Source organism: Salmo trutta, chromosome 1 (assembly GCF_901001165.1).
Source record: "Salmo trutta chromosome 1, fSalTru1.1, whole genome shotgun sequence".
Classification (NCBI taxonomy): domain Eukaryota; kingdom Metazoa; phylum Chordata; class Actinopteri; order Salmoniformes; family Salmonidae; genus Salmo; species Salmo trutta.
In genome coordinates, this window is record NC_042957.1 from 72,491,071 (window position 1) to 72,513,973 (window position 22,903).

Here is a 22,903-nt window from a genome sequence, read left to right on the forward strand (position 1 = left end):
ACTTCACAAAATAGATGGCATCATGACAAAGGAAAATTATGTGGATATATTAAAGCAACATCAAGACATCAGTCAGGAAGTTAAAGCTTGGTCGCAAATGGATCTTCCAAATGAACAATGACCCCAAGCATACTTCCACATTTGTGGCAATATGGCTTATTAAGGACAAAGTCAATATATTTGAGTGGCCATGACAAAGCCCTGACCTCAATCCCATAGGAAATTTGTTGGCAGAACCCTAACCCTACCAAATACTAATTAATTGCATGTAAACTTCTGACCCACTGGGAATGTGATGAAAGAAATAAAGCTGAAATAAATCATTCTCTCTACTATTATTCTGACATTTCACATTCTTAAAATAAAGTGGTGATCCTAACTGACCTAAGACAGGGAATATTTTACCTGGATAAATGTCAGGAATTGTGAAAAACTGAGTTTAAATGAATTTGGCTAAGGTGTATGTAAACTTCCGACTTCAACTGTACCTGAAGAATACACACGTCAAGAGGTCATTTTATTCTCCTCACAGCCTTATCTTAAAGCTATGGCGTTCGCTAAATCATCAGCAAAGGAATAAAACAGATTGATTATTTTAGGAATAATGCAAAATGCACAATTTCTTTGACAAGTACAATTTTACATGTTTTTGGATTGACTGATACCAATATAATTTTTTTTTACTTTACCTTTGTAACTAGGGAAGTGGAGTCGCAAGTGCCTTCCTGAGTTTATGATCTTCTCCTGGAAGAGGTCCCTTTTGTTCATTAACAGAATCTGAAAAAGATTTGATGACAATACAAAAAAGACTAGAGCTTCATCCCACAAATATAAATAGCTAAATCAATGTCAACATTTGAACAATGAGGACATAAAGTTAATAAAATCAATAAAGATGCATGTCAAATAGTTCTGAAAGTAAACCTTTAAACACTCTCCCATACATTCCTTCTAGTGTCACTCCTGAGCTACACCAATTCACATGACACACGATAGCTTCCTAGAAGAGAACCAAAAAGACTGATCGTTTTTCAATTCAGGGTCCACAGCTGGTGTCAAACCTGTGAAAAGCATTTTAACAAATAAACAATGCATTCAGACCTCTTCCCCTTTTCCACTGTTACATTACAGCCTTATTCTAAAATTTTATAAAAAGGTTTTATCCTCCAATCTACACACTACCCCATAATGACAAACTGAACAGGTTTAGAAATGTTTACATATTTATAAAAAAAAAATATATATATTTAAGTATTCAGAGCCTTTGCTATGAGACTCGAAATTGAGCTCAGGTGCATCCTGTTTCCATTGATCATCCTTGAGATGTTTCTACAACTTGATTGTAGTCCACCTGTGGTAAATTCAATTGATTGGACATGATTTGGAAAGGCACACGTCTTTATAAAAAGGTCCCACAGTTGACAGTTCAAGTCAGAGCAAAAGCCAAGCCATGAGGTCGAAGACAGACCTGTGTTGAGGTACAGATCTCGGGAAGGGTACCAACACATTTCTGCAGCATTGAATGTCCCCAAGAACAATGGCCTCCATGATTCTTAAATGGAAGAAGTTAGGAACCACCAAGACTGATCTTAGAGCTGGCCGCCCGGCCAAACTGAGCAATCAGGCGAGAAGGGCCTTGGTCAGGGAGGTGACAGAGAACCCGATGGTCATTCTGACAGAGCTCCAGAGTTCCTTTGTGGAGATGGGAGAACCTTCCAGAAGAACAACCATCTCTGCACCACTCCGCAATCAGGCCTTTATGGTAGAGTGGCCAGACGAAAGCCACTCCTCAGTGAAAGGCACATGACTGCCCGCTAGGAGTTTGCCAAAAGGCACCTAAAGGACAAATCAGACCAAGATTGAACTCTTTGGCCTGAATAACAAGCATCATGTCTGGAGGAAACCTGGCACCATCCCTACGGTGAAGCATGGTTGTGGCAGAATCCTGCTGTGAGGATGTTTTTCAGTGGTAGGGACTGGGAGACTAGTCAGGATCGAGGGAAAGATGAACAGAGCAAAGTACAGAGATCCTTGATGATAACCTGCTCCAGAGCGCTCAGGATCTCAGACTGGGGCCTAGGTTCACCTTTCAACAGGACAACGAGCCTAAGCACACAGCCAAGACAACGCAGGAGTGGCTTCAGGACAAGTCTCTGAATGTCCTTGAGTGGCCCAGCCAGAGCCTGGACTTGAACCCGATCCAACATCTCTGGAGAGACCTGAAAATAGCTGTGCAGCGACGCTCCCCATCCAACCTGACAGAGCTTGAGAGGATCTGCAGAGAATAAATGGGAGAAACTCCCAAATACAGGTGTGCAATGCTTGTAGAGTCATACACAAGAAGATTGAGGCTGTGATCACTGCCAAAGGTGCTTAAACAAAGTCCTGAGTAAAGGGTCTGAATACTTATGTAAATGTGATTTCAGTTTATTTTTAATACATTTGCAAAAATGTGTAAAAACAGTTCTCATTATGGGGTAGTGTGTGTTGATTGATCTGGGGGGAAAAAACAATTTAATACATTTGAGAAGGCTGTAACGTAAAAATGTGGATAAAATCAAGGGGTCTGAATACTTGCAAATGCATTGTACATCATTATCTTGTAAGAGAAATAGATACCAGTAACGTAACCTAAAAATGTGAAAGACAAGAGAAATGAGTTGGGAGGTTGGCCATGCCCTACCACTGTGATTGAGATATACACTGCTCAAAAAAATAAAGGGAACACTTAAACACCACAATGTAACTCCAAGTCAATCACACTTCTGTGAAATCCAACTGTCCACTTAGGAAGCAACACTGATTGACAATACATTTCACATGCTGTTGTGCAAATGGAATAGACAACAGGTGGAAATTATAGGCAATAAGCAAGACACCCACAATAAAGGAGTGGTTCTGCAGGTGGTGACCACAGACCACTTCTCAGTTCCTATGCTTCCTGGCTGATGTTTTGGTCACTTGAATGCTGGCGGTGCTTTCACTCTAGTGGTAGCATGAGACGGAGTCTACAACCCACACAAGTGGCTCAGGTAGTGCAGCTCATCCAGGATGCCACATCAATGCGAGCTGTGGCAAGAAGGTTTGCTGTGTCTGTCAGCGTAGTGTCCAGAGCATGGAGGCGCTACCAGGAGACAGGCCAGTACATCAGGAGACGTGGAGGAGGCCGTAGGAGGGCAACAACCCAGTAGCAGGACCGCTACCTCCGCCTTTGTGCAAGGAGGAGCACTGCCAGAGCCCTGCAAAATGACCTCCAGCAGGCCACAAATGTGCATGTCTGCTCAAACGGTCAGAAACAGACTCCATGAGGGTGGTATGAGGGCCCGACGTCCACAGGTGGGGGTTGTGCTTACAGCCCAACACTGTGCAGGACATTTGGCATTTGCCAGAGAACACCAAGATTGGCAAATTCGTTAGTGAAAGCAGGTTCACACATGTGACAGACGTGAGAGTCTGAAGACGCCGTGGAGAACGTTCTGCTGCCTGCAACATCCTCCAGCATGACCGGTTTGGCGGTGGGTCAGTCATGGTGTGGGGTGGCATTTCTTTGGGGGGCCGCACAGCCCTCCATGTGCTCGCCAGAGGTAGCCTGACTGCCATTAGGTACCGAGATGAGATCCTCAGACCCCTTGTGAGACCATATGCTGGTGCGGTTGGCCCTGGGTTCCTTCTAATGCAAGACAATGCTAGACCTCATGTGGCTGGAGTGTGTTAGCAGTTCCTGCAAGAGGAAGGCATTGATGCTATGGACTGGCCCGCCCGTTCCCCAGACCTGAATCCAATTGAGCACATCTGGGACATCATGTCTCGCTCCATCCACCAACGCCACGTTGCACCACAGACTGTCCAGGAGTTGGCGGATGCTTTAGTCCAGGTCTGGGAGGAGATCCCTCAGGAGACCATCCGCCACCTCATCAGGAGCATGCCCAGGCGTTGTAGGGAGGTCATACAGGCACGTGGAGGCCACACATATTACTGAGCCTCATTTTGACTTGTTTTAAGGACATTACATCAAAGTTGGATCAGCCTGTAGTGTGGTTTTCCACTTTAATTTTGAGTGTGACTCCAAATCCAGACCTCCATGGGTTGATAAATTGGATATCCATTGATTATTTGTGTGATTTTGTTGTCAGCACATTCAACTATGTAAAGAAAAAAAAGTATTTAATAAGATTATTTCATTCAGATCTAGGATGTGTTATTTTAGTGTTCCCTTTATTTTTTAGCAGTAATATATATATATATATATATCAAAAACAAGACTTTACTGAGTTAGAGTTCATAAGGAAATCAGTCAATTGAAATGCATTCATTAGGCCCAAATCTATGGATTTCACGTGCATCTGTTGGTCACAGATATCATAAAAAAAATGTGGGCGTGGATCAGAAAACCATTCAGTATCTGGTGTGAGCACCATTTGCCTCATGCAGCACGACAAATCTCCTTTACATTTAAAGTGGATCAGGCTGTTGATTGCAGCTTGTGGAATGTTGTCCCACTCCTCTTCAATGGCTGCGTAAAGTTGATGGATATTGGCGGGAACTGGAACACGCTGTTGTACACCTCAATCCACAGCATCCCAAACATGCTTAATGGGTGACGTCTGAGTATGCAGGCCATGGAAGAACTGGGACATTTTCAGCTTCTAGGAATTGTGTACAGATCCTTGCAACATGGGGCCGCGCATCATCATGCTGAAACGTGATGGCGGCAGATGAATGGCACGTCAATGGGCCTCAGGACCTCATCATAGTATCTGTGCATTCAAATTGCCATCGATAAAATGCAATTGTCTTTTGTGGTGGTTAATTTCTGCATTACCAAATGACGAGAGAGAAACTTCACACACCAGTCAGAGTTATTATTAAAAGATGTAGTTTAAGTATAAGAGCTTTGCAATAGCACTGACGTTCAATGATGCACCATTTCTAATGAACCATTGAAAGTGACAACACAAAAGTACAAAGATCTTTTATAGCCAAGATATACCCCTCTCAACCTACATGACGAACAATCGATACATAGAATGGTCACAAGGTTAAGATTTGTATGTAAGGGTATCTATAATACATAGCAGACAGTTACTGCTGTGTCAACAGTTTATTGTATAGACCAGTGTCTGGCCCTCCTACTCCAAACTGGAACCGTCTAGCACAAAAACAACAACTCATCCAATGGCATAACTCAATTGTCAACTCTAGATACTCCCATCTCAAGCAAAACCCCTTCTTGACCCCAATTCTGGACAAGCTCACTGAGGGGAGTGTCTCTAGGTCATATACTATCCCAGAATAAGTGCAACATCAGAGAGGACATGGTTCCATACACTGCCATACACCTTCCCAATGCCAAACGAGGGAGTGACTTGCGCACAGACATTGTGGAGACAAGTAATTGGTTCTCCATTAATCATGCCATCCCTTCACATGGTTTAAGAATAGGTAAAGACACATTCACATATGAAGACAATGTTCCATCCTGTCCTCGTCCCTTTCTGATATTCTGCATAACACCAGATGCATGTGTAACAGTGTAGGTTCCGTCCCTCTCTTCGCCCCAACCTGGGCTCGAACCAGGGACCCTTGCACACATCAACAACTGACACCCCACGAAGCATCGTTACCTATCGCGCCACAAAAGCCACGGCCCTTGCAACGCAAGGGGAAACCCTACTTCAAGTCTCAGAGCGAGTGACGTCACTGATTGAAATGCTATTAGCGCGCACCACCGCTAACTAACTAGCCATTTCACATCGGTTACACATGTAAAAGACAAGTCTGACCTCTCCCCTCTCTGGGCCCCAAGTGACTGAGCCCCAGCTGAGGGAAGAAGTGCAACTGCCGACACCAGAGTCCAAAGGAATACATTCTAATAACAAGTATATCACATAAGCATATTATGCAGATAAGACATCTTAATTATCTATGTTACCCAACTAATTCATCCGCCACACTGTTGTCTATAGCTTATGCCTGCTCATACCATAACCATCGCCACCATAGGGCACTGTTCACAACATTGACATCAGCAAAACGCTCGCCCACACAATGCCATACACGTGGTCTGCGGTTGTGAGGCTGGTTGGACATACTGTCAAATTCTCTATAACGTTGGAGTCGGCTTATGGTAGAAAATTAACATTCAATTCTCTGGCAACAGCTCTGGTGAACATTCCTGCAGTCAGCATGCCAATTGCACACTCGATCAAAACTTTGAGACATCTGTGGCATTGCGTTGTGTGACAAAACTACACATTTTAGAGTGTCCTTTTACTGTCCACAGCACAAGATGCACCTGTATAATGATCATGCTGTTTAATCAGCTTCTTGATATGCCACAACTGTGGATGGATTATCTTGGCAAACGAGAAATGCTCACTGTAAACAACATTTGAGAGAAAAGCTTTTTGTGCACATGGAACATTTCTGGGATTTTTTTTATTTCAGTTCATGGAACCTGGGACCAACACTTTACATGTTGCGTTTCCATTTTTGTTGAGCGTAATTAACGACAGAAAACACCCGCGACTAAAAACTGATTATGACTCACATCCACAGTCCAAACGTCTTTTACAACCTTTTACAGTCTAAACGAGACAAAACAAGCTCGTTACACGCTTTTTATAAACAGTCCTCCCGGCCTCAGCGCTGAACTGAGATCACCTCAATTATGCCCCTTGTGTGGTAATTGCCTGTGTCTGAGGCAATTAGAGGCAGTTGTGCCGCCTGCGGCTGGCTGGGCAGAGGTGGTTAGCAGGAGGCACTCTGGGGACTCCATGGGCTTTAATTACATCCACTGGGCTGCCCTCAGCAGGTCACAGCATTGTGCTTTCATTTAACCTTTATTTATACAGCTCAGTCAATTAAACACCATGATGCGATGGCAACATGTTTGAACGTTGTGGAAAGTTCAGAAGGAGCTGTGTCATGTGGAACAGAAAGGCCTCTTGGACGTGTAGAATAAGGAATCATGTCAGCTCCATGTGATATGCCTGAACTTGGCCCTGGACTCTGCCACACAGCATAGACAGCCCCAACATCAAGCACGTGACATTGGGAGTACAGGAAGATGTTTCCTCTAAAACCACTGATCCAGGGACATATTATTTTCTCCCCATAATTGAAATAAGGTACGAATTGGGTGGTATGCTAATCTAATGCTAGATCTGTCATTAAGGGCAACTTCTACCTGCAGCTGAATGTGGGTAACGAAGTGGCCAGAGGAGAAACCATCACTAAGGTGGACAAAGTAATTTGTAACCTTGATTGAGTGTGTAATGGTTTTACTTAAGAGTGACAATGTTTGGGAAAGGCAATCAGTTCGGAGGACTGTGTTAAGACTGAAATGTGTTAAGTAGGTGTTGTCAGACAATCACCATGTGAAAACTTACCAATGAGGTACTTCTGAAAACTATGTTGGTGCAGATGGAGGTAAAGAGTTCAAGGCTCTCTTGTAGCCGGTTCTAAGAGGGAGAAAGAGAAAAAGAGCAGGGAGAGAGGGATATGAACAGAACGAGCAGGGAGAGAGGGATATGAACAGAACGAGCAGGGAGAGAGGGATATGAACAGAACGAGCAGGGAGAGAGGGATATGAACAGAGCGAGCAGGGAGAGAGGGATTTGAACAGAGCGAGCAGGGAGAGAGGGATATGAACAGAGCGAGCAGGGAGAGAGGGATATGAACAGAACGAGCAGGGAGAGAGGGATATGAACAGAACGAGCAGGGAGAGAGGGATATGAACAGAACGAGCAGGGAGAGAGGGATATGAACAGAACGAGCAGGGAGAGAGGGATATGAACAGAACGAGCAGGGAGAGAGGGATATGAACAGAGCGAGCAGGGAGAGAGGGATATGAACAGAGCGAGCAGGGAGAGAGGGATATGAACAGAGCGAGCAGGGAGAGAGGGATATGAACAGAGCGAGCAGGGAGAGAGGGATATGAACAGAGCGAGCAGGGAGAGAGGGATATGAACAGAACGAGCAGGGAGAGAGGGATATGAACAGAACGAGCAGGGAGAGAGGGATATGAACAGAGCGAGCAGGGAGAGAGGGATTTGAACAGAGCGAGCAGGGAGAGAGGGATTTGAACAGAGCGAGCAGGGAGAGAGGGATTTGAACAGAGCGAGCAGGGAGAGAGGGATATGAACAGAGCGAGCAGGGAGAGAGGGATTTGAACAGAGCGAGCAGGGAGAGAGGGATTTGAACAGAGCGAGCAGGGAGAGAGGGATATGAACAGAGCGAGCAGGGAGAGAGGGATATGAACAGAGCGAGCAGGGAGAGAGGGATTTGAACAGAGCGAGCAGGGAGAGAGGGATTTGAACAGAGCGAGCAGGGAGAGAGGGATTTGAACAGAGCGAGCAGGGAGAGAGGGATATGAACAGAGCGAGCAGGGAGAGAGGGATATGAACAGAGCGAGCAGGGAGAGAGGGATATGAACAGAGCGAGCAGGGAGAGAGGGATATGAACAGAGCGAGCAAGCACGAGCAAGACAGAGATAAAAGGGGTGGGGGGGGAGATTAAGAAAATCAATGATACTGGACATAGATCTAAACAAAGTTTCACTCAATCTGTCAGATACGACTTCAAATATAGATGGTACCATACACGGCTTTAGGCCATTCTACTGGTTTGTTACATTGTTCTGACGTAGAGAAGGTACTGTAGTGTACACAACATCCCACTCTACTTTTTAATCAAAGCTGAGACTGAACAGCTCTAACTCCCATACCTTCTGCTAAATGGTATATACACTATCTATTACCATAGAGCGGTCCTCCATCAGGGTCATGTCGTAGTCACTGAGCGCCACAACAAACAGCACGGCCCGGACACAGTCAAAGTAGCTGAGCCACTTCCTCCTCTTGGTCCGCTGGCCACCCACATCATACATCCTGTAGGTAGGCAGACAGACAACCTTATTCACAACTTAGAGACATGAGGTGACAGAACAAATTAACAGGCTACAGTTTCTGGTGTCAATCATTTAATTTCCAAAGACTTGTAAAATATGTACATCACCCTCAATGAGGGATATTGTAAGTTAGAGGTTGAAAAGGTTGAAAGCACTGAAGCAAAACACCTTAAATAGTGTATGAATGATGGACAGACTTCATATAACTGATGTAAAGCTGAAGAAAGATTTGACAGATTGGTACAGTCACTTGGGGAGAGTTATTGGCAGCAGTGTCCAGATGCAACATGTGGTAAAAATATATATATTTATTTCATGTCACTGTTAATAACAGAACTTAAATTTCACTAATTATATCCTGTGTCATCTTGAAATGTGATTAACATCAATGAAGCAAAATAACTTACAGATCCATTCAAATGCATGAAAATAGTCCAGAATGTTCAACATAATTGACTGGAAAAATAAACGAAATAACTCCACAACCGCCCATCACAAATGTTTCCAACTTCCACATTTCATTGATTTGTCCTTCTGTCCACACAAGGTGTCAGGTACAAGGGAAATGAGAGTTCCAAAATCAATGTGATTCTCCACTCCAATTCCACCTTGGGACTTGTCTCCACATCAGCTCACACTTCCCATCTATACTGAACAAAAATATAAAATGCAATAAATTCAAAGACTTTACTGAGTTAGATATGAATCTGTTGGTCACATTTTTTTTTTTTTAAAGATAGACGTGTGGATCAGAAAACCAGTCAGTATCTGGTGTGACCACCATTTGCCTCATGCAGGCGACATCTCCTTTGCATAGAGTGGATCAGGTTTGTAGCTTGTGGAATGTTGTCCCACCCTTCAATGGCTGTGTTTAGTTGCTGGATATTGGTGGGAACTGGAAGACGCTGTCGTACACGTCAATCCAAAGCATCCCAAACATGCTCAATGGATGACATGTCTGGTGTGTATGCATGCCATGGAAGAACTGGGACATTTCTCAGCTTCCAGGAATTGTGTACAGATGCTTCTGACATGGGGCCGTGCATTATCATGCTGAAACATGTGGAGTTATGGCAAGACAATGGTCCTCAGGATCTCGTCACAGTGTCGCTGTATATTCAAAATTGCCATCGATAAAATGCAATTGTGTTTGTTATCCGTAGCTTATGTCTGCCCATACCATAAACCCACCATATGGCACTATTCACAACGATGACATCAGCAAACCGCTCGCCCACATGACGCCATACATTTGGTCTGCAGTTGTGAGGCTGGCTGGACGTTCCGCCAAATTCTCTAAAATGATGTTGGAGGCAGCTTATGTTAGAGAAATTAACATTTAATTCTCTGGCAACGGCTCTGGGTGGACATGCCAATTGTACGCTTCCTCAAACCTTGAGACATCTGTGGCATTGTGTTGTGTGACAAAACCGTACATTTTATAGTGGCCTTTTATTGTCCCCAGCACAAGGTGGACCTGTGTAATGATCATTCTGTTTAAATCAGCTTCTTGATATGCCCCACCTGTCAGGTGGATGGATTATTTTGGCAAAGGAGAAATGCTCACTAACAGGGATGTAAACAAATATGTGCACACAATTTGAGAAATAAGCTTTTTGTGCGTATGGAACATTTCTGTGATCTATTTTTGTTCAGAGTATATTACACCCAGCACCACCAGCAAACACAGGAGCACAGGAATAGGCCTACTGTACTCCAGTCTCTAGGGATTAACAACAAGATAGTAGCAGTCTGGTCCCTTATTGTACGTGCTGTAACCAACAACTGAGGATTGTCTAAAACACAAACAGTAGGAGTAGAGCATTCTGGGCAAAACATTTCAACTCTCAAACCGGAAAAGTAGTATTCCATGTTGAATTCCTGTGAAGCTCAGGGTCTTGGTGACACAGGTCATTGTGATAGTGACCAACCTGCATCTGACGGTCACCAGGAGTGTGATTACACTACCCTTGTCAGAGACATTTAAGCCGTGTCTTTGGGGTCACATTTTGTTTTAAAACCCGGCATAGCAAGGATAGCCTGGTCCCATACGGCATACAACTCTTCCATAGGTGTCATGTCATACAATGAACGAACACACAACACAGAGGAGTTAGCTAATTACTGGACTACCAGGCTACAGCAGCAATCCCTGAGATAATGGTGATTGAGGTAGAGTATTTTTGGAACCATTACAAGACTGCTACATGACTGGGTCTCTGATACACATTCATAAACGTTTGGCTTGTCGTGATGAGAAAAAAATAAAGTTGACATTTAATGTTGTTTCACAACCAACTGTATCCACGTCTAATACCTGGTAGTGTCATTGATCATTGTTCTACGTCGAAAGCACAGGAGTGGAGCTGGAGCATGATGACGTGACGTGTTCAGAAGGCTGGAGCACAGTACAAGGAGAATCAGCAAGGAGAGAAGGGGGTGTAGAGGGGATTTAGTGGCCATTAGGAGGAAACCTCTTGCTATTCCTTCTCTCAGAAGCACAGAGAGAGCGAGCGCGAGGACATGAGCGAGAGACATCAATATCTTATAGGTCTGATTCATTCCTCAGTATGCCGCCTCCCTTGCAGCTGTGACGGGGTGTCTGCTAGCACTCCTCAGGCACCCCTCGCTAAGTCGTGAGAAGGGCCAGATGGGGCCACCATGGGACATTAGAGCCCAGAGAGTAGGGCAATCAGCAGGGTAGGCCGGTTTATAACCCAACCCCTTCCCACCCTGGAGATCAGCATGCTCCTTCTTTGTACCAAGACACTTTGCGAAAAGTACAGTCCAACAAATGATTCTGATCATCAGAAGGCATACTCAACTGTTTACTACACTGAAACACTACATTTGTTTCAGTCAAACAGAAGCCCTGGCTCTTGGTTTGCTATAAAGCTGAAGGATAGAGCTGGTGAAATGTAACCACTCAAGTTCATAGATGGAACTTGAGCTGCACAAATCCATTCCCACTTTAATTTTTTTTAATTGTTTTTCAAATGGGCACACTCATTTTGCAAGCGGGGAATAACATTCACCACCCGACTCTACAGCACTCAATACAATAGTAAACTCCACCTTCACTGCCCACGTAGTTTGGCATCCCCTGGCTATTATTCACATTTGGCCAGATTCATTATTGAATAAGGTCAATTGAATAAGACAGCAAAACATTTGACTGAAATTAGAGGCATTGATATTGCATGGAGATTTCAAGAAAAGTCATGCAGATGTAATGGGATTTGATTTAAAACCGAAGGGGGTTTGGAAATTATAATACAAGCAACAAAAAAGACATTAAATATAATTGATTTCAAGTGTCCTACAAACTTTGCTCAATATTTCATGATTCCATAGAAACACAAAACTAAAAAAAACTATTAGCATCATATAAACTAGATATTACCAAATGAGTACAAAAATTCCTTAATCATTTTCGTAGCTGCCTTTATCCATTTATGCCATTTTGTGCCCTTTGTCAATGGCATCACATTGTGGGAACAAAGTGATATGGCTGCGGTATGATTCACTAAGTTTCACCCACCCCTCCATGTCACAGCAAGGCAAGCCAAAAAGGAACAAAGATTAATTAATGGCTCTGAGGAAGGTGTCTGACAAGCCAAATGTCATAATTTCTGTTTGCCCCTGTAGTACATTTTAAAATCATGGTAGACATCCGAGTGATCCTTTTATTTTTCTAGGAATAGTCACAATATGACGTGCCTAACGGTCATTTTTGTATTCACGCTGGGCTGAAGCACGTCTGGGTACGCTTGCATTTATGAATTCAAGCCTCTGGATAACAGTACTGCATCTTGGGAAAGTGGTTGCCATCGGTTTAAACTTTAATACATGACAATCTCTAATGACGTGATAGTGATTCACCGACAATCTTCCTGCACAGTTCTCCTCTGTGCATCAGGAGACCAAGAAGCCAGAGACAAACTGACAACTTGTCTGAAGCCATTTCTTTTACAATCACACACAGCTGAAACACCAGACTTACACAGAGGCTTCTTATAGACAGGCGTGAGGCGAAGAGGGGACATTGTCTTGATACTACAACAGTTTACTAGAACGAGTCAATACAGAATATTGTATTGGTTTGAGATGAAGCACTATGGACATTCATAATAATGCTCATTTGAAAATGGTCACTCAAGGAACCATAAGATGACATATGATCACACAGAATATTTTCTCAAGGTATCAATGGGTGTCACTGTCTTATGACAGAGTTGTTAGTTATACTCAAAAGTAAGACAATGGAGGTGTACATTTGTTATAAAGAACATATGCAAAATAACATTTAGAAAACACGATGAATGTATGGGACAAGATTCATGGGTAGACGAATTATGGACTGGTTTAGACAAGGCAATTCTCACATGAAATAGAGCCAGTGAGAACCATTCCTTACCTGAAAACCATGTGATTGACTGGAAACCGAGTCTCGATGATTCCGGAGGTTCGCACTCTCACCCGCAGTACGTCCACCTCAGTGGGAATGTATCTGGGAGAGATGATCCGATTTATGTTCTCAAAGAAACTGGGAAAGGCAGATGGAGGAAACGACAGTCAAAAGAAACAAAAAACAGCTTTAAGACTGTAAATGGTTTAACTGAAGAACATAAAATCAGGCAATGTTGATTTAAAAAAAAAATTGTTATTTTTTTTTTATTTTTTTTTTTTAACATGGTGAATTATGTTCAAAATGATATTTTATTGATGCATTAACAACCTCTCTGGGATCGTTCGGGACGCTAGCGTTCCACCTCGCCAACAGCCAGTGAAATTGCAGGGCGCCAAATTCAAACAGAAATCTCATAATTACAATTCCTCGAACATACAAGTATTATACACCGTTTTAAAGATAAACTTCTTGTTAATCCAGCCACGGTGTCCAATTTCAAAAAGGCTTTACGGCGAAAGCACGCCATGCGATTATGTTAGGTCAGTGCCTAGCCACAGAAAACCATAGCCATTTTCCAAAGAAGGTGTCACAAAAGTCATAAATAGCTTTAAAATGAATCACTAACCTTTGATGATCTTCACCGGATGGCACTCCCAGGACTCCATGTTAGACAATAAATGTGTTTTGTTCGATAAAGTTCTTCTTTATGTCCAAAAACCTCATTTGAAATTGGCGCGATGTTCAGAAATGCATTGTCTCAAACATCCGGTGAAATTGCAGAGAGCCACATCAAATTACAGAAATACTCATCATAAACATTGATGAAAGATACACGTGTTATACATAGGATTAAAGATAAACTTCTTGTTAATCAGTGCATAACGGAGTAAAAATAAAAATTACACACTCCAAATGTTTGGGGTCACGTAGAAATGTTCTTGTTTTTGAAAGAAAAGCTCAACTGGCAGCGTCATTAAATAGTACCCGCAAATCACCAGTCTTAACATCAACAGTGAGAGGATGCTGGCCTTCTAGGCATAGTTCCTTCTCAAACTAGACATTATTGTACTTGTCCTCTTGCTCAGTTGTGCACCGGGGCCTCCAACTCCTCTTTTGCTGTTCTGTGAAGGGAGTAGTACACAGCGTTGTACGAGATCTTCAGTTTTTGGCATGGAATAGCCTTCATTTCTCAGAACAAGAATAGACTGATGAGTTCCTGAAGTAAGTCTTTGTTTCTGGCCATTTTGAGCCTGTAATCGAACCCACAAATGCTGATACTCCAGATACTTAACTAGTCTAAAGAAGGCCAGTTGAATTGCTTCTTTAAACTCAGAACAGTTTTCACCTGTGCTAACATAATTGCAAAAGGGTTTTCTGATGATCAATTAGCCTTTTAAAATGAGAAACTCAGATTAGCTAACAACCTGCCATTGGAACACAGTAGTGATGGTTGCTGATAATGGGCCTCTGTACGCCTATGTAGATATTCCATTTAAAAAAAAAAAATCTACCGTTTCCAGCTACAATAGTCATTTACAACATTAACCTCTTAACAATGTCTACACTGTATTTCTGATCAATTTGATGTTATTTTAAAATGGACATAAAATGTACTTTCTTTCAAAATCAAGGACATTTCTAAGTGACCCCAAACCTTTGAATGGTAGTGTATATATATATGATGAGTTGTATGAGTACATGGTCTCCGAGGCAGTTTAATGAGTAACTTGTACTGAGCGACAGAGAGACAGAGAGAGACGGGAGAGAAATAACTAAATTAAGCAGTCATTTGCGAGTGTGGGAGATCAGAGGACAGTCCACCAAGTGGCTGGCTAGGTGGGATCCACCACCAGAGGACAGTCCACCAAGTGGCTAGCTAGGTGGGTTCCGCCACCAGAGGACAGTCCACCAAGTGGCTGGCTAGGTGGATTCCGCCACCAGAGGACAGTCCACCAAGTGGCTGGCTAGGTGGATTCCGCCACCAGAGGACAGTCCACCAAGTGGCTGGCTAGGTGGGTTCCACCACCAGAGGACAGTCCACCAAGTGGCTGGCTAGGTGGGTTCCACCACCAGAGGACAGTCCACCAAGTGGCTGGCTAGGTGGGTTCCACCACCAGAGGACAGTCCACCAAGTGGCTGGCTAGGTGGGTTCCACCACCAGAGGACAGTCCACCAAGTGGCTGGCTAGGTGGGTTCCACCACCAGAGGACAGTCCACCAAGTGGCTGGCTAGGTGGGTTCCACCACCAGAGGACAGTCCACCAAGTGGCTAGCTAGGTGGGTTCCACCACCAGAGGACCAGCATTCTAATTTATGTGATGAAACAAACGTCCACACAAAAAGTATTCCGTTAGAGATGCTTTGTGTTGAACGTGTTCATAGAAAACTCACTTCATCCGTAGGCTCCACGGGGACTTGAGTCAGAAGATGTCCATAGTGATAAGGGATAGTCAAAAACATCCAAAACTGTGAATGGTGTTAAAACACACCAAGCCTTAGGGAAATGGCCAGTCTCTAGAATTTGCAATAATAAAGCATGTTTCGTATCAACACACCTTCAAGGCTTTTACTCATTGTATGCAAATCAGGTTCATGAGCCATTATATCAACGCAAGCTTTTTACTGGAATACCTTGAAGGTATAATGGCATAGCTCTGTTACCATAGCCAGACTGTTTCAGCAGAGCTCTAAAAGCAAAGTCCTTTCCATAAGAGAGAAAACTCATCATTAGAACACGTCAAAACAACAAGTCACTTCTCATGCCACAATAAAAAGGTACAGACAACCATTAGAAGGGAAAGGCCAAATGAGTGGTGTTGATCTAAGGGGGGAGGAATAACATGACATATTGGAGCTGACCTTTTGATCACACAGCAATTAGCACTTTTCACAAAGCAACACACACAAGCTGGCGCAGTAGAGAACGTCATGAAGCGCTGTAAACTGATACCTACAGGGTGCGACAGAGGCTTCCGCCAACCACCTTCCTACCCATGCTGCACTACACCGCCACGAGCCAGGCATTCGTGACATTCCGGTCCAGTCTCATTGTGTCATCCACCGAGAATGCACACCCACCCCCTCCCTCCATCCTCACACCCTCCTCGAATGCAGCACTCCCTACATGGCACTGGTGATTGAGTTGTGGCCAACAGGCCCTGGGTTCAAATAGTATTTGTTGCCATTCAAATACATTGAGCGTTTGATTGAACCTGGCCTGGAGTGTGCCGGGTGTGCAGAGGCTATTCCATTGGTTCCATTGCCCAAGACAAGTTCCATTGAGCGCAGCTAAAGTATGCGAAAGAAGATGAATACCATTTCAACCCAGGTCTGGCGGCCATGAAGCCCACATCAAACTGCCCACTGTCCAGCAGGCCATAGTGGCATGTCAGTGGGCCACGGAGGCCCAGACTACAGGGGCGGGAGCTCCAGGCAGGCTCAGCTGCAGTGGGGGGGGGGGGGTTGATCCAACCTGGCACCCTCAAACAGGATACCAAGCCTGGGTACGGTCATGATACCCACACCCCCTGCTATCCTCTGCTGGGCTGCTGTCTTGAAGGATCGGGAGTTTGGAAGCAGAGCTTCAAAGTGATGGGGATGGACTGTACAAGCAGTTCTTTTCAGCTTGGGTTAGCAGTGTTTACAGAAGCCAACAGTTCCAGTTCCTCTAAAACCCAGTGGAACAGTAAAGAACTACAGGTCAGGACAGTTGATTCAGAACAGGTCTGTATGAAAAAAAGTTGTCTCTTCTACATGTAAGCTGTCAGTTTACTGTATAGCCTCTTGGACAGTCTCAATACTAAAGTTCTCTCCTCACTACCTTTCCTGTCACAATACTCTAGAATGGCTTCCTCTCCTCATCACCTTCCCTTCATGACTACCGATGAGTGAAAGGTTTCCATTATATTGCTTTCACCTGAAATGACCTGCGAGATCAGTGATCGGCAGAGGAGAGAAGACCAGAAAAAAACTTTGAGCCTTTGAGTCCATTTTTAAAAGGGCAACAGGGGTTCAGTCAAACATAATTTCCTCCCTTCACAATCCAGAGGAAGTCAAAGTGTCACGACCGTCTGATCTGCCAATTCATGTGGAAGAGATCAATTAGAACAGGAGGTCTAACAGAGACAGAGGACAGACAGGGGAGAGAGCTGGGACAGAGGTAATCCTTAGTCATATCAAGGGTGTCTGAAATGGAACCCTAAACCCTAGTGACTAAAGGGTTCTGATCTAAAGTGGTGCCCTATAAAGGGAACAGGGTACCATTTCAGATGCAGACAGACTCTTTATTGACGTGTGGTCTAAGGACAGTGGGAGAGAATGGGAGGTAGAGAGCTGGGAAGAAAGAGGTGATCCTTAACGTCACATCACAACTCCCGCTCCCAGCCAGAGGAGGAGACACTAGGAGTCCCGATAATGAAGCTGTCATGGTGGACTGGTCTTTCCTCAGTCTGGGAAGATACTTAACACTTGGACCCTCACACGAAAGAACCCGGCACCTGTTGTTTCACTGATAAGAGCATCCGCTCTCACATATACACGGAGTACAAAACATTACAAACACCAGCTCTTTCCATGACATACTGACCAGGTGAATCCAGCTGAAAGCTATGATCCTTTACTGATGTCAATTGTTAAATCGGGTTAAAGAAGGATTTTTAAGCCTGGAGACAATTGTGAAATGGATTGTGCATGTGTGCCATTCAGAGGGTGAATGGGCAAGACAAAAGATTAAGGTGCCTTTGAACGGGGTATGTTAGTAGGTGCCAGGCGCAACGGTTTGAGTGCGTCAAGAACTGCAACACTACTGGGTTTTTAAACGCACAACAGTTCCCTGTGTTTATCAAGAATGGTCCACCACAGATGGACATCCAGCCAACTTGACAACTGTGGGAAGTATGAGTCAACATGGGCCAGCATTCCTGCGGAACGCTTTTGACACCTTGTAGAGACCGTGCCCCGACAAATTGAGGCTGTTCTGAGGGCAAAAGGGGGTGCAACTCAAAAGTGTGTGTGTGTGTACCTCTGCTGGCTTGCCTCTGAAGCTAAGCAGGGTTGGTCCCTGGATGGGAGACCAGGAGCCCTTTATCATGACTCAGTTCTATTACATTACACATGAGTCATTAGATGATGGCATCTTCTGTAGGGGGGAGTTTTGTTAAGATCTGCGACACTCGGTCTGAACATTAACACGTCACTTGCATTACGGCTTTGGAAGCAAAAGGAACTTCTTTCATATTAGCAATAAATCATTTTCCAAAATCAAAAGGTTCAATTGATACACACCTTTATATGGTTAGGGTTCCCACACGGCCATATTTTCATGTTACAGCGCTTGTTTACAGAAAACAGACAAAGACAGAGTGGACTACCTGTGCTATTTAGCTATCTGCGTCTCCGAACACCTGTTTGTAAACAGAAGACAGACACCACACAAACATGTGGTCACAAAAAAAAAGTCCGCTGCAACTGTCCCCCCTACAGTAAGTGTTATTATTTTGATGTGATGTGAAAGTATAGGCATTTATGTTTCTAGAACCGTGCCGCAATTGAGAATCAATTCACGTTTAGATAGAATATTTGGCTGTTTCGGCTTCCAGAGCCAATTCACCCTTTAAACAGAACATGTAAGGTCCTTGGACTAAGGAGTAAGGTTAGGTTCCTTTAATCCATTATTGGGCTAGGAGATCAGATGCTGCTGGAAGTGGTGTTGGAGGGCCAGTAGGAGGCACTCTGGTCTAAAAAAGATTAATGCCCCAGGGCAGTGATCGAGACATTGCACTGAGTAGGGTTCCTTCTTTTGGATGGGACATTAAAACGGGTGTCCTGACTGTCTTCACTAAATATTCCCATGGCACTTATTGTTAAGAGTAGGGGGAGGTTAACCCCGGTGTCCTGGCTAAATTTACAATCTGGCCCTCATTCTATCATGGCCACCTAATCATCCCGAGCTTCCAATTGGCTCATTCATTCCTCCTCCCCCCCTTCTCTCATGTAACTACTCCCCAGATCATTGCTGTAAATGAGAATGTTCAGTCAACTTACCTGGTAAAATAAGGGCACATTCTTTTAAATGCTTTTTTTTAATCAAATAAAAAACTCACGACATCAGTGTGAAACATAACTAAGGAGATCAGAGCAGAATGCTCCCGCCGTTAACCCAAACCATAATCCACACTTCACTTGAACACCCCATTCAGCAAAGGTAATGTCCCTGAAAACAAGGCATAAAGAGGCACTAAATGGGATTTGATGACACTTGAAACAAAATGTTGTAAAAACCCGCCACACTTCACATGAAGCGCCTAATTGCATCGCTCACCAAGGACGTGGTGCTATGTCCCATCATATCACATGCTTAGAAACACAGCTGATCAACCCCCACAACAGAGGACGTGGTGCTATGTCCCATCATATCACATGCTTAGAAACACAGCTGATCAACCCCCACAACAGAGGACGTGGTGCTATGTCCCATCATATCACATGCTTAGAAACACAGCTGATCAACCCCCACAACAGAGGACGTGGTGCTATGTCCCATCATATCACATGCTTAGAAACACAGCTGATCAACCCCCACAACAGAGGACGTGTGTCTGACACCAGAACAATAAAATAATAATAACTATTCTGAGCATGACCTCAGTTCAGGGCAGGGGCCTGTTTTAGGAACATGTAAAACGCACACGCCTCCAACTACAGGATGACATCATGGTGTTTAAGTAGCCATCTACATAAGCAGTCTAATATACAGGAGTATATTCAAAAAGAAGACAAATCGAGAATAAACTGGTGCAGATTAAATTGGAGCTGGGTAACGTCACAATACATGTGGATCCACCACCAACCCCTCTGGTTGGCAATCCCATACATAGCCCTCTGATGCCACCTTAGCGACAAACCCATACATAGCCCCCTGATGCCACCTTACCAACAAACCCATACATAGCCCTCTGATGCCACCTTACCAACAACTGCCCCCCAGGTGGTGAGTAAAGTAAAGCTGAATTGCTGTGAAGCAGAACACGTGGCCGCTGCTTAGTTCATAACAGACAGTCAGGAGTCTTTTAACCAATTATCCCAATCACAACACGCCTCTGTAAATAGTAGTATGTACACAATCCCCGGTTATCGTCCCCTCACTAGACACACAAGCATTTCAAACTTAATTCTCATGTCTTTCCCCCCCCCCCCCCCCCCATGTCCTTTTTGAACCAACCACCACGTTTACAAAGATATTCCGCAGGCATTACATTATAATGAAGGAACAATTAAAAATGTCAATTCAGCAAAATGTCAGGAGAATAATTTCCTGTGACGGATGTATTTTTTTGCTACAATCCCATTGTGTATATCGACGAGCAAGTAAGCAAAGGCTTCCCTTGTACGACCTGGGAGGATCCACACGGTCCAGTCAGTCTGAACGAGGTGGGACAGCGCAGATACAACATGCGTCCCGACACCAGTAGCACGATTCTTGATTTTCCACGGCAAAGAAGAAAAGCAGCCACAAGACAGACTATTAAACTCTATGAGCCTTTAAGAACCTGATTTATGTCATATGTTTTCTGCTATACCGTCAATTATAGGATGTGAGTGACGACAGTGAAAAAGACCACACTGCTGCTACCTCACTCTCCAATAGAGGGTGATTAACAAAATATATATATATTGATAGTGTTAAAACCAAAACGCAGCATTTCTATCAACTTCCACTGTTTCACCATGAAATTCAGTAAGCTCCATAGGTTGTTTCCTTGCCATGATAATACTTTAGAGAACTGTGATACTGAGTACAGTGACAACACTACATGTAAGGTACTCACTAGAGCGCGGAGTCGTTGAGTTGGAACTCGTAGCCCCTGGCAGCTGCAGCTCTCACACCCTGGTCGGCCCAGAGAGCACAGAAAGACAGGGCCACAAACGGCAGCAGCTCCCCGTCCTCCCCGAAACACTGGCCACAGGACAGCACAGAGCGGGCATGGGCCTGTATGGGGACAACAGGCAGAGGGCTTCATGATCACCGATACTCCAGGGCAGTGGTTCCCAAACTTTTTATAGTCCCGTACCCCTTCAAACATTCAACCTCCAGCTGCGTACCCCCTCTAGCACCAGGGACAGCGCACCCTCAAATGTTTTTTTGCCATCATTGTAAGCCTGCCCCACACGCAAAATGATACATTAAAACATAAGAATGAGTGGGAGTTGTCACAACCCGGCTCGTGGGAAGTGACAAACAGCTCTTATAGGACCAGGGCACAAATAATAATCAATAATTTTGCTCTTTATTTAACCATCTTACATATAAAATCTTATTTGTTCATCAGAAATTGTGAATAACTCACCACAGGTTAATGAGAAGGGTGTACTTGAAAGGATGCACATAACTCTGCAATGTTGGGTTGTGGAAAGAGTCTCAGTCATAAATAATTTCTCCCACACAGTCTGTGCCTGTATTTAGTTTTCATGCTAGTGAAGGCTGAGAATCCACTCTCACATAGGTACATGGTTGCAAAGGGCATCAGCAATTTGCCAAGGCAGGATACTCTGAGCGCAGCCCAATCCAAAAATCTGGCAGTGGCGTGTGATTAAAATCAATTCTCACAGAATCGCTTGTTGTAATTTCAATGTGGCTTTCTTGTTCAGTTAATCGGTAAGTGGACTGGAGGCAGGGCATGAAAGGGATAGCGAATCCAGTTGTTTGTATCATCCGTATCGTGAAAGTACCTGCGTAATTATTCAAACTCACTCAGGTGCTTCGCTATATCACATTTGACATTGTCTGTAAGCTTGAGTTCATTTGCACAGACAAAAAAAAAAATCATACAATAATGGAAAGACCTGTGTTGTCCTTGTTAATGTTGACAGAGAAGAGCTCCAACTTCTTAATCATAGCCTCAACTTTGTCCCGCACATTGAATATAGTTGCGTAGAGTCCCTTTAATCCTAGATTCAGATCATTCAGGCGAGAAAAAACATCACCCAGATAGGCCAGTCGTGTGAAAAAAACTCATCATGCAAGCGGTTAGACAAGTGAAAGTTATGGTCAGTAAAGAAAAGTTTAAGCTCGTCTCTCAATTTAAAAAACAAACGTGTCAATACTTTGCCCCTTGATAACCAGCGCACTTCTGTATGTTGTAAAAGCGTTACATGGTCACTGCCCATATTACTTCATAGTGCAGAAAATACACGAGTTCAGGGGCCTTGCTTTAACAAAATTAACCATTTTCACTGTAGTGTCCAAAACATCTTTCAAGCTGTCAGGCATTCCTTTGGCAGCAAGAGCCTCTCGGTGGATGCTGCAGTGTACCCAAGTGGTGTTGGGAGCAACTGCTTGCACGAGCGTTATCACTCCACTATGTCTCCCTGTCATGGCTTTTGCGCCTTCAGTGCAGATGCCAACATGAGCAGCAGCTACATTTAGCTACATACGGATAGTTAGTGGAATTCCCGCGAGAGAGTAATGGTTAATGTGATTGGATGTTAATTGACTAGGCTACCTGTATTTGACATTGTGTTGTTATTTCATTGAACACTAGATGGTTTAATTTTATTTTTGGCAGTGAAACGAGGCTAATCAGG

The 22,903-nt window shown here is 44.0% G+C and overlaps 1 protein-coding gene across 1 annotated transcript in view; it reads right to left on the reverse strand.

Moving 5' to 3' along the window:
* The window catches only part of LOC115207079 (guanine nucleotide-binding protein G(o) subunit alpha), a 36,940-nt gene that overhangs the window by 6,881 nt on the left and 7,156 nt on the right, over positions 1 to 22,903 (reverse strand). Inside the window, exons 5-9 of the mRNA XM_029774082.1 lie at positions 21,148 to 21,308; positions 13,329 to 13,457; positions 8,762 to 8,891; positions 7,392 to 7,463; positions 690 to 777 (exon numbers count right to left, since the gene is read on the reverse strand). Coding sequence (XP_029629942.1) covers positions 690 to 777; positions 7,392 to 7,463; positions 8,762 to 8,891; positions 13,329 to 13,457; positions 21,148 to 21,308 — 580 coding nt within the window. The remainder of the gene's footprint in view (positions 1 to 689; positions 778 to 7,391; positions 7,464 to 8,761; positions 8,892 to 13,328; positions 13,458 to 21,147; positions 21,309 to 22,903) is intronic.